This window comes from the organism of the source record quoted next, unplaced genomic scaffold (genome assembly GCF_019419815.1).
Source record: "Pyrus x bretschneideri cultivar Hongxiangsu unplaced genomic scaffold, Pyrus_bretschneideri_v1 Contig37, whole genome shotgun sequence".
Classification (NCBI taxonomy): Eukaryota; Viridiplantae; Streptophyta; class Magnoliopsida; order Rosales; family Rosaceae; genus Pyrus; species Pyrus x bretschneideri.
In genome coordinates this window covers 2,193,083-2,205,445 of record NW_025999690.1, presented here as the reverse complement: position 1 = coordinate 2,205,445, position 12,363 = coordinate 2,193,083, and the positions used below count along the sequence as shown (strand labels likewise).

The 12,363-nt window shown below is 34.4% G+C and overlaps 1 protein-coding gene across 4 annotated transcripts; it reads left to right on the top strand.

The window, feature by feature from the left end:
- Window positions 1-6,119: 6,119 nt before the first annotated feature.
- On the top strand, window positions 6,120-12,147 carry LOC103939378 (beta-amyrin synthase-like). Of its 4 annotated transcripts, XM_048592078.1 has the most exons (16): window positions 6,120-6,264; window positions 6,527-6,762; window positions 7,621-7,806; window positions 7,961-8,050; window positions 8,296-8,493; window positions 9,041-9,125; window positions 9,249-9,415; window positions 9,503-9,808; window positions 9,942-10,061; window positions 10,166-10,288; window positions 10,355-10,453; window positions 10,625-10,681; window positions 10,807-10,997; window positions 11,093-11,270; window positions 11,375-11,539; window positions 11,745-12,147. In XM_048592078.1, exons 2-16 carry the CDS (start codon window positions 6,562-6,564, stop codon window positions 11,859-11,861), a joined length of 2,283 nt encoding a protein of 760 aa, XP_048448035.1. In that variant the 5' UTR covers window positions 6,120-6,264; window positions 6,527-6,561; the 3' UTR covers window positions 11,862-12,147. The 4 variants fall into 4 exon arrangements, with proteins under 4 accessions (XP_048448035.1, XP_048448037.1, XP_048448036.1 ...); XM_048592080.1 differs by lacking the exon at window positions 8,296-8,493; XM_048592079.1 differs by lacking the exon at window positions 10,625-10,681.
- The last annotated feature ends 216 nt before the right edge of the window (window positions 12,148-12,363 follow it).

Sequence of the window (12,363 nt, the reverse complement as noted above, 5' to 3'; positions counted from 1 at the left end):
TTCTTAGCAATCGAAACAAGTTACCCAAGTGTAAATCCGTTAAGGATTCGTTTTTAATGGGTGACTCAATTAGTTATCATGTTGATCCGAAACCTGTTATTTTCGTATAGTATTAAAGGATTGTGTAAGTAACTGTCAAGTTTTATAATGACATGCATGCATTCGTGTCAAATCCTTGAAATCTGCTGGTTTTCTTCTGCTATATCTCTTAGCTAGTTATCTGCAGTATACGTGCACGCCATACATTTCTTAATTTTTTTCGCTATAGTACTAGCTACTAGCTAGCTAATAGCGTATTTATCCTGCTATCAACTTACTTGCACATTTCTACTTTTTGTTTTCGCCAGATATGGTTGCACAAGTATTTTGTTGTCTTCAAACTAACACATCTCTGGGTTTTGTGCTTTCACGACTCTCCATACTTGCTCCTACATCTTTCTTACTACACAATTAAGCATGCACATGCAATCTTCTTTTCTTAGCGGCTGACACACTTGCAATACCACATTATTCTTGAATTGAGTTTCATTAATTACTGGTTTAAGTGGTTGAAGAAAAGAGAAAGTTTGATTTGGACATACTACGTCACCATGGCCATCAATTGTTAACTGGTTCTTTATCCATGACATTGACAAATTAACAAATGAGTGGTTGAACTGAGTTTCATTAATTACTGGTTTAAGTGGTTGAACAAACCGACTGACGGTTTGAAAAAATCCTTCCTCGTATTGTTCTTCTCTGTAAGCGATGGATCACATATTGACAGAGGTGCAGGGCTTGCATGCGGTTTTGTTAGGTTTTTTCTTTTTTTCTTTTCTTTCTCTTGTCCTCGTCATTAAATAAAGTTAGTGGGTGGTTTTTGATTAAAACTTAAAATTTTGAAGCTCTTTTCATTAGTTTTGTATTTTCTTTGTGTTTATGCCAAGAGACAATCCTTAACTATTCGGATCTTAGTTTGCAACTGCAAAGTAAATTGAAAGACAAAAAGTAATGCAAGTAATGATAGAAAGGAAAGACAGGGAAGTAAAGGATGGTTAGATGTTCATCAAATGCTAATTAACAACAAAGTCAATTGCGTATTATTGGTTACACTCTATATAAAAATTAATTATTCAAACTTATTTAGCCTAAGATGTATTTAAACCATATTATTATAGTTGATTCATTCCTTAGTGTAAATAATATCGTTGTATTAAAACCAAATGACTTATATATCTTAATATAAAATGATAACTTAAGCCCCACAAAACTTACTAAAATAAGATTATATTTATAAACGCAACCCAAATTATGTTCAAATGTATCTTATTTTTCTTCAAGCTCTACTTCTTGTTACATGGTTGTCTAGTCAATGCTGACCCAATGGAAAAATGCAATGACCAGATCTGCATTTTTAAAGCCAACCGATTCGACACCTTCAACCCAAATAAATCATGGCAACCGACATCTTTGATTGAATCATGTCTACCCAACAACATTTAGGTGACGTTGGCGACTTGGCATGCATAGTTCATACATCAGTCATAAAACCCCTAATTAACAGAAACCCCCAAATTGAACACTAGATGCGAACCTAGATTTGCAGAAAAATCTAAGAATTATTTAGGCTAATGATATGAAAATTGAATAGAAATGGGAGGAAATTTTCGTATAAGATGAGAAATAATTAGACTTGACTTTCGTGTAGTGTTTTCTATGTTCATTTCATTTTTGTGTCATACTCAATATTTTAACAGGTCATGTCGTGTAAGACCCATTAAAATAAACGGGTATATGACCCGACCAGAAATTGACTTGTTAGTATTAATGCTAGGGAAACCAAAATTTTAAACCAAATGATATGGTTATTAATGATTGGATCATTACCTCAGTGTTGATTAACGTGCTTATTTCTTATTAGTGACACATTATTTGGTTTAAAATTTTGATTTCCCTAGAATTACCTGATGATTGGATCATTATTTCAGCGTTGATTAACGTATTTGTTTCCTATTGGTGACACAACATTTGGTTTAAAATTTTGGTTTCCCTAGCATTTCCCTTTCAATATCCCAAATAGATACAACTTGTTAGTTAAATACAAAGTCAACTCCCCAAACCAAACTCATTTAATTTATTTTATTGCAATCAAAGTAAACTTACTTTCTCTGCATTAACTTCTTAATAACAAAAGAAACCCCCCGAGCTTCTATATCTATTATTTTCGCACTTACTCCATAAACTAACTCATTGATTGATTTGGGTGGTAACATAAACTGTATTATTTGGTAGTAAAACTACAGTTTTTCAAGATATAAAACAGTATTGTCCTATGTCCTAGTGATAATAGCTGATGGAAAAACAGAAAATGGTAACTTTTTGGTGGCAATGTACAAGGCGAATGTATCTATTTTTATCCTTGGCACCTTTCTCTATAGCAATTGGGTAAACTAAAGCTGAGGAATAGGCTTATAATAGCCTTGGATATTAACTCGTAAACCTAGCTGGACCGACCTTGAATTCCAACTCACATATTCACCCGAGTTTCTCCTTAACATTTTTTTTTTCAAAAAAGAGGACAACTGGTGGCAAGCTCTGGTTATCTACCCCTTCCGGGAGCCGGAAAGACTCACAAAGACATTTTAGCCTCCTCCTGGCCGCAAGTCTAGCTTCCACATCAGCAGCGGGTTTCGAACCCGAAAACTCTAATTTTTAGTTTTAAGGAAGCCTCGTAATCATCTCCTTTGCACATGACCACTAACTCGTGGTTTATAATAATAATTCAGGAGATTTAAAAATGTAATCGCATTAAATCGGCTCCGTGGACCAATAAAAATTAGGATCCACATGTTCCTATCATAATGTAGAATGAGAAATAACTAGACTTGACATTTGTGTCGTGTTTTATGTGTTCCAATCGTCTTCGTGTCATACTCAAAGACCCATTAAAATAAACGGGTATATGACCCAACCAGAAATTGACTTGTTAATATTAATAGGTAATATGACCTGAACCGTTACCTATTAAAGAAAATATATTTTAAGCCAATAAATAATCAAATGAAAAATATAATACTAAATAGTATACACATACCACAATGTCACATAAATATTACTTCATACATAAAAACACATTTGTCTTTCAAGTATCACATAAATATTAATTAACGTAGAAGTGTGAAAAATATTGAAAAAAGTTATATAAACGCTCGTACTAAATAACAAGCTTTACAACTTTCGTGAAAGGGCTCAACTTTGAAATTCACCATTATAATCACATAAACTATAGATCAAAATTTAACTGTAGATTGTCATTTACGTTTATGCTCCATTCTTCTAACCAAATTTTTTTTCTTCAGATTTTCCTTTTTAAAAACATAATCTTTTAGAGGGTGCAGAAAGGTGAACAGTTTGGGTTGTTGATATTACATTCAGAGTTTACTGTTATCAAAACATTGCTTGGAGTTTATAAAGTCTCTAGAAACTATATAACATTGACTCATATTTCAATTAACCATAAATATTAGAACATGATATCAACAATTTGAATCATTCATTTTTTATAAATGCGCTAAAAGATCATGTTTAAAAAAATTTGAATAACAAAATTCAGTGAGAAGAATAAAGCGTAAACGACAATTGGCAGTTAAATCTAAATCTAAGATTTATGAATTATGGTGTTAGATTTTGGAGTTAACCCCTTCACAAAAGGTGTAAAACGTGTAATTACGAGTAATTGTGCGTGTGTGTATATATATATATTTATTTTTATTTTTTACATTTTTCACATTTCTACAATGATTATTATAAATTTTATTAGTTTTGCACTCAAATAAAAAACACTATTCATGATGTTTGGAAGGTTTTAAATCTAAACGATGATTAATCATCGTCTACGCGTGGAAGATGCAATCCCAAGCGTCTATATATTCTTTAACTTTTTTACACTTGTACATTAATTATTATGATTTTTTTAACGGGTGACCCAATTAGTTATCATGTTGATTCAAAACCCGTTATTTTCATATCGTATTAAAGGATTGTGTAATAAACTGTCAAGTTTTATAATGACATGCATGCATTTGTGTCAAAATATATAAGAGATTCCATCACACACAATGTTGACTAAGATATTAGGAGAAAAAAAACTTTGCTAATAGGCGAGGCCCATTCGATCTTCAAATCCTTGAAATCTGCTGGTTTTTTTCTGCTATATCTCTTAGCTAGTTATCTGCAGTATACGTGCACACCATACATTTCTTAATTTTTTTCACTATATTACTAGCTACTAGCTAGCTATTAGCGTATTTTTCCTGCTATCAACTTACTTGCATATTTCTACTTTTTGTTTTCGCCAGATATAGTTGCACAAGTATTTTGTTGTCTTCAAACTAACACATCTCTGGGTTTTGTGCTTTCACGACTCTCCATACTTGCTCCTACATCTTTCTTACTACACAATTAAGCATGCACATGCAATCTTCTTTTCTTAGCGGCTGACACACTTGCAATACCACATTATTCTTGAATTGAGTTTCATTAATTACTGGTTTAAGTGGTTGAAGAAAAGAGAAAGTTTGATTTGGACATACTACGTCACCATGGCCATCAATTGTTAACTGGTTCTTTATCCATGATATTGACAAATTAACAAATGAGTGGTTGAACTGAGTTTCATTAATTACTGGTTTAAGTGGTTGAACAAACCGACTGACGGTTTGAAAAAATCCTTCCTCGTATTGTTCTTCTCTGTAAGCGATGGATCACATATTGACAGAGGTGCAGGGCTTGCATGCGGTTTTGTTAGTTTTTTTCTTTTTTTCATTTCTTTCTCTTGTCCTCATCATTAAATAAAGTTAGTGAGTGGTTTTTGATTAAAACTCAAAGTTTTGAAGCTCTTTTCATTAGTTTTGTATTTTCTTTGTGTTTATGCCAAGAGACAATCCTTAACTATTCGGATCTTAGTTTGCAACTGCAAAGTAAATTGAAAGACAAAAAGTAATGCAAGTAATGATAGAAAGGAAAGACAGGGAAGTAAAGGATGGTTAGATGTTCATCAAATGCTAATTAACAACAAAGTCAATTGCATATAAGGTTAATAATTTGAAAAGAAATGGCAAATACAAGCATTCAGGTGAAGTTTAAACCTATTCAGGCAAAATTGACCATCGGTCAGGCAAATTCTTACAAGCAAGGGAATTTTTTTAGAAAGGAATTTAATACAAAAAATCGATTTTACAAGTGATATAGCAGAGCTATAAAGAAAATAAGTGTTTGAACAACAAAACGAATTTGTAAAAAGTAGGTTTGCAAAGCTTTGAAGTCTTTCTGTGTTGAGTGAGTGTCATTTTCTTCCTCCTTTATGTTGACTTTTATAAAACAGGCTTTTCCTTCTAGTGTCAGCCCTTTCCTCTCAGTTCATTCCTTATGATCCAATAAGTTGCTGATTTAACTACTGTCAGAGGATGAGATTTCTTCTCGCAGCTCGAGCTTTTGTCCCTTTGAAACTACAAATTTTCCACCAAATAGCAACTATCTTCTGTGAAAATAAAAAAATCAACTGAATTACCTTCTTTTAATGTGAAAGAGGGTATATTTGCTGTCCACATTGCTACGTCATAAAGTACTTTTGAAAACCTGGACCACACACTGTTCACTTGTAACATAATTAAATACCTACTACGTCATTAGTTAAAGTTTAGTGGGTTGGGCCTAGAACGTGCCTAACAAATGTTTTTAGTCCAAACAACTTGGCTTTAAAGGTGCATGACAGTTCATCCATTGTCTCAAGTTTTCTGATTTATTCGCATCTGTCACATCTGTGTATTGAATTTTTTTGATTTTTTTCAATAAATTAAAATCAATATTTGATACTCTTTGTTTGTTATCTTTTTAATCTCTTTCCTTGATAAAATTTTGGTTATACTTGTATTAAAAAAAATAATTATACTTAGCATTAGTATACTATCATATGATTTTGGAATGATAACCGAATTTGGTCGTAAATATCAAAATCATAATATTCGTAAAAATTATTATTATGGATGCGTAAAATTTAAGAAAACAAACTCAATTAATTAATTTATTTTATTGCAATCAAAGTAAACTTACTTTCCACACAATAACTTCTTAATAACGAAACATTTAAGGAAACAGTTAACTTTCTATCTATATATACCCAAAGGAAGGTGATCACATTAAGAAAACAGTTAAGTTTCTATCTATACATATGGAAAGGAAATTAGCTTGTACATTCGCCCATTGAAAGCATAGTTGCGTTTCTATGTACAGCTCTCTCTCTCTCTCTCTCTCTCTCTCTCTCTCTCTCTCTCTCTCTCTCAAAGTGATGATATAAATAGGATAGTGCTATCCACACACCCATTTTTGCTTATCACGCACCATTCTTAATTTTCAACCGTCAAATCAAATAAATTGAAGAAGATCATTGACTAAAAATTAACAAGGTATATCGAAGGTAAAAATGAGTGTATAAGTGACACTTCCTATAAAGATACATTGTGACTTATAAATTGCATGCATGCAACAGGTGCTTGATAAGAAAGAAATAAAGAATATTGAAAAATGTGGAAGCTTAAGGTCGCAGATGGTGGCAATGCTCCATACATCTACAGCACAAACAACTTCGTGGGTAGGCAGATATTTGAGTTTGACCCTGAAGCAGGAACTACCGAAGAGCGAGCTGAGGTGGAAGAAGCTCGTCTTCATTTCTACAATAATCGCTATCAGGTTAAGCCCAATAGTGACCTCCTTTGGCGAATGCAGGTATACTTTAGTTAGTTCGTCCAAAATTTTATTGTTGTCAATTAGTTTACTGCAAATATAAGCCACAATATGACAAGAATAACATTTCCCACCAATATGAACCTATGATACTTATTTGATCATGTTTCTACTAAATGTGAGTTCTAGTTGTCTTGGTTCCACCCATGTAGTTTTCAATTAGAAACAATACATGTGTCCACTCTATAGGTGCACCTATTTATCCACCATTTATTATTAACGTACCGTATAAATTGCATAATCAGAGACGTTATTTTATTTTTTCATGTCATCAAAGATTATGTTTGCAAAAAAAATAATCAATTTAAATTTAGAGATCGTTTAGTCAACCATATGTAGGAGAGCATAGTACGATAAAAGTTGTAAGCTATGTTCGTCGAACATGATCAACGGTTTTGGTAACAAGTATCATTCTCATGATGAATATACCCATTCTTGGTACTAGGGTTTAATGATATTCCTTTTCACGTACTTAAGTTTGATTCTTATAATGTCGAGTTTAATACTAATTTACTCCTCACCCCATAATATAAATATACCTGTTCTTGGTTGGGGGCTTTTGGGCTTCTCTCGAACTTATTCGAAGTTGGGGAAAAGAAAGGAGCCTTCTTCGGCAGGTGCGCAGCAAGTTGTAGAAAGAACAAACCATCAAACATACAAACAAATGTCTAATTTTTTGTTTGCCTTGTTTCTGGTATTTACAAGTTTTCATTTCCTATCTGATGGGCAACACCATTAAAATTTTAGGGTTTAATAACATTTAATTAGTAATAATATCATCATCATAACTTTAATCCTCTCATTAGTATTGCTCTTAATTTTCTATTCACTAACCCGCAGTTCCTAAGGGAGAAGAACTTCAAACAGACAATTCCCCCAGTGAAAGTTGAGGATGGAGAGGAAATCACATACGAAAAGGCCATCGTTGCATTGAGAAGGTCTGTCCACTTCTTTTCAGCTTTGCAGGCTAGTGATGGCCATTGGCCGGCTGAAAATGCGGGCCCGTTGTTTTTCCTTCCTCCTTTGGTGAGCATTTACTATTTACTATCATGTTATTTGAATCTCATCTTCCCTTGATGGGGCTTAAAAATATATAGCATATATATTCTCGAGTGTTTACCATAGTTCAAATTTTAGGGGGTTACTAATTACTTTCCAATTTCTTATTCAAAATTTGCAGGTCATGTGCACTTACATTACGGGACATCTTAATACTATATTCCTTGCAGAACACCGCAAAGAAATTTTGCGTTACATATACTATCATCAGGTGTGTGTGTGTGTGTGTGTGTGTGTGTGTGTGTATTTTGGTCTATGTTCACACAAATTGCAGCAAATTTTAATTTTTCAAAATGTGCTTATTTGTGTTAAACTACCAACAAGGGTTGCAGTTAAGTTGCCCAAGAGTTTTCACTTCTACATCCGAAGTCCCGGTCATATAAAAAATAAAAAAAATAAAAAAAACATTGAATAAATAATGCTAATTATTATACATTACTTTTTGGGGTATTTTAGAACCAAGATGGTGGCTGGGGATTACACATTGAAGGACACAGCACCATGTTCTGCACAGCTCTCAACTACATTTGTATGCGTATTCTTGGAGAAGGCCCTGATGGTGGCCAAGACAATGCTTGTGCAAGAGCTAGAAAGTGGATTCATGATCATGGCAGTGTTACCCACATCCCCTCTTGGGGTAAAACTTGGCTTTCGGTATGCCTATGTGCAACACTAAGACTAATTGCTTTTATTAGGCTTCAGTTAACTGTTCTTAAATAGCACTATCACTATAGAAAATCATCAACAACATATTGATACTTTATCTATGTCATACATAGCTGAATTACATGAGATTATTTGCTATAGATAATGGGGCAATATCGACAACGTATAAAGATGTATCACTTTTAATTCTTAATAATGTTAGTTAGACACACAAAACTAACATTATTGTTGATACACTCTATGATAGTGGTGGGCCCCAATTAACAATAGATTAAGTCAAATATGACTTTACATGTAGCACACCAAAATCATATTTAACCCTGGCTATTTCGGTATATTGAAGAATGATGGAGTCATATTTGGCATTTTGTGTCTAAATTGTTTACTTTGTCAATGTAATGATACTTTCTTTTTATCGAAAATAAAACACAACCAGTTGCTTCAATTTAGTACTAGTGCTGTTAGAGAACACTGCACTTCAACTATGTAAGGGCATTTCCCTTTCTAATTAATCTTGCTTAATTGATTCTTGTAGATACTTGGTGTGTTTGAGTGGTCCGGAAGCAACCCAATGCCCCCAGAGTTTTGGATTCTGCCTTCATTTCTTCCTATGCATCCAGGTGGGCACAATTCCGGACTCCACAAGTACAAATAATTCAATCTTTCACATGTTTATTGATTTAATTAGTCTCTCTCTACCTGTAGTCTTCTTCTTTAATCTCTTCTATATCCTGCAAATGCAGCAAAAATGTTTTGCTACAGTAGGATGGTTTACATGCCTATGTCATATTTATATGGGAAAAGATTTGTTGGTCCAATCACACCTCTCATACTACAATTAAGGGAAGAACTCTATGCTCAACCTTATGACGAAATTAATTGGAAGGGTGTGCGTCATCACTGCGCTAAAGTGAGTTTAACTTGATTAAGTTAGCTAATTAGTTCATGTTTTCTTTTTTTGGTAAATAAACTGATTGCAGTAATAATTTGATTACAGGTGGATATCTACTACCCTCATCCTTGGATACAGGACTTTTTATGGGATAGTCTGTACGTATGTACGGAGCCTCTTCTTACTCGCTGGCCATTTAACAAGCTGATCAGGAAAAGGGCTCTTGAAGTAACAATGGAGCATGTTCATTATGAAGATGAAAACAGCAGATACATTACCATTGGATGTGTGGAAAAGGTGTTATGCATGCTGGCTTGTTGGGTGGAAGATCCAAATGGGGATTATTTTAAAAAGCATCTTGCCAGGATACCAGATTATTTATGGGTTGCTGAGGATGGGATGAAGATGCAAGTTAGTACACATTTTGTTAATACAGTATATGATACGATGAATTGTTCTTGATCCTTTTTTTCTGTTTCAAAAGTTTACTCGTCTAAATCATTTGAAAACATTATAAATTGATACATTTTATTGATACATGCAGAGTTTTGGCAGTCAACAGTGGGATACTGGTTTTGTCATTCAAGCTTTGCTTGCTTCCAATCTAACCGATGAAATTGCACCCACGCTCGCTAGAGGACATGACTTCATCAAGAAATCGCAGGTTCGTTTTTATATAGTCAATTCAACTTTAGTATTTGTAAAATGTAAATGTGCATCCATTATTTTGTTCTAACTAGTGACTGTTTTGGGATTGAAATTGTTAAGGTCAAGGACAATCCGTCGGGTGACTTCAAAAGCATGTACCGCCACATTTCCAAAGGATCGTGGACTTTCTCTGATCAAGACCATGGATGGCAAGTTTCTGATTGCACTGCAGAGGGTTTAAAGGTAACAAATTCAACTTAGTTGTCTAAAATATTATCCCAATTTTTCTCACCATAACCCCCTCTACAGTGTTGCCTGCTTTTATCGATGATGCCACCTGAGATAGTTGGTGAAAAAATGGAGCCTGAGCGGTTATACGATGCTGTCAATGTCCTAATTTCCCTACAGGTGACAACTATTATTTCTGACAGTCATAGATATGAGTTTGAGTTGCATTTTGTCGCTGCAATCAAATTTGGATCTAAGGCATGGCTGCCTTACTTTCAAAAGTCTTAAAAACTTTTAACATTTCAATACATTTTTTCTTCAGTGCAAATCTCATTATGTGTCTCATTGTAGAGTAAGAATGGTGGCTTACCAGCCTGGGAACCAGCAGGAGCAGCAGAATGGTTAGAAGTAAGAATTTTAAAGAATTGGAGTCATGTTGTCGAAATTTGTCAGATGCGTAACAAACTAAATTTTTTTAAGTCATTATTATTTAGCATATACTTACTAGGATATTGTCCTTTTTTTCCCCTCAGATGTTCAATCCCACAGAATTCTTCGCGGACATTGTGGTTGAGCATGAATACGTTGAGTGCACTTCATCTGCAATCCAGGCTTTAGTTTTGTTTAAGAAGTTATACCCTGGCCACAGGAAGGAAGAGATTGATCAATTTATTACCGCTGCTGCACTGTACCTTGAAAATGTACAAATGGCAGATGGTTCATGGTATATCATATGATTAAATCAAAATTTGATTATATAATTTTCTTTGATTAAAAACTAGAGAAGAACAAGAACTTAGTGAAGAAATGTTTGCACAGGTACGGGAATTGGGGAGTTTGCTTCACATATGGTACCTGGTTTGCTCTTGGAGGGCTAACGGCTGCTGGTAAGACCTTCAACAATTGTGCAGCCATTCGCCAAGCTATTAGTTTTCTACTTGCAATCCAGAAAGAGAATGGTGGTTGGGGAGAGAGCTACCTTTCATGTCCAAAAAAGGTAAAATATCAGAGGTGGATTATGATTGAAGCTAGCCGCAAGTATTTCTAATTTAATCTCATTGTCTTGGACTAAAGTATTTCACTCTATGCTGGGTGATACAGGAGTACGTTCCTCTTGAAGGAAACCGATCAAATTTAGTACACACAGCTTGGGCTATGATGGGTTTGATTCATGTAGGGCAGGCAGAAAGAGACCCCACACCTCTTCATCGTGCAGCAAAGTTGATAATCAATTCTCAGATGGAAAATGGTGATTTTCCTCAGCAGGTATCTTGCTTACCACATTAGTTCCAACTAAAATTAAAAAAAAATTCTCTTGGTATTACTTGCATCGCAAACTTGACGAGTACAAATATGAACAAAATAACATATCGTGTTGTGTTATGTTGTGTTGTTTTGTGTTGTTTCTGCGTATGCTCAAATTTTTACTTGAAACGTTTTGCAACTTCTAATCACTAATTATATGTGGCAGGAAATCACTGGAGCATTCATGAAGAACTGCATGCTACATTATGCAGCTTATAGAAATATTTATCCCCTGTGGGCTCTTGCAGAATACTGCAGGCGGGTTCCATTTGTTGATGTCTAAGCTTTGCAGCCATGTTTATGAAGAAAATAATGTTTTGATTCATTTGAAAAGCTTTGCATTTCAGTTTAAGTGTTTGTAAATGGATGGTCCGGATTATAACAAGCTCATCAGCTTAATGGGTGCCATCTGTTATATTGGATGAGTTACTCCAGTGATCCATGTGCATTACGCATGATCAGTTCTGTTTGTTCGGTTGTGGAGGTCCAACGGCTATACGCCTATAGCCTCTCACACCTTACATGCTTGTAATGCTTCATCGAGAAGTAAGGAATTTGTGTTAACAGCACCATCATCTTCTACCTCTCCCCTTCTCCATTGTTCTCTGCAACTTTCTTCATTTCAATTTCTTGTTGAATGTTATTGCAATAAAACCATCGTAAACCACCTAAATTACAGAATCTAACATGGCCTTAGAGCCTAGGTTCGATTAAACTCTCATCTGGGAGTGAATTTGTGTTCGCAGAATCAAGCTCACAACGAGCTTCATCGAGTCTAATATGGC

Bases quoted from the DNA above. Each gene is read 5' to 3' on its own strand.
- LOC103939378 (XM_048592078.1), top strand. From the start codon at position 6,562: ATGTGGAAGCTTAAGGTCGCAGATGGTGGCAATGCTCCATACATCTAC. The intron at 6,763-7,620 runs GTATACTTTAGT...ACTAACCCGCAG, and splicing joins ACCTCCTTTGGCGAATGCAG to TTCCTAAGGGAGAAGAACTT. The intron at 10,289-10,354 runs GTAACAAATTCA...CCCCCTCTACAG, and splicing joins GCACTGCAGAGGGTTTAAAG to TGTTGCCTGCTTTTATCGAT.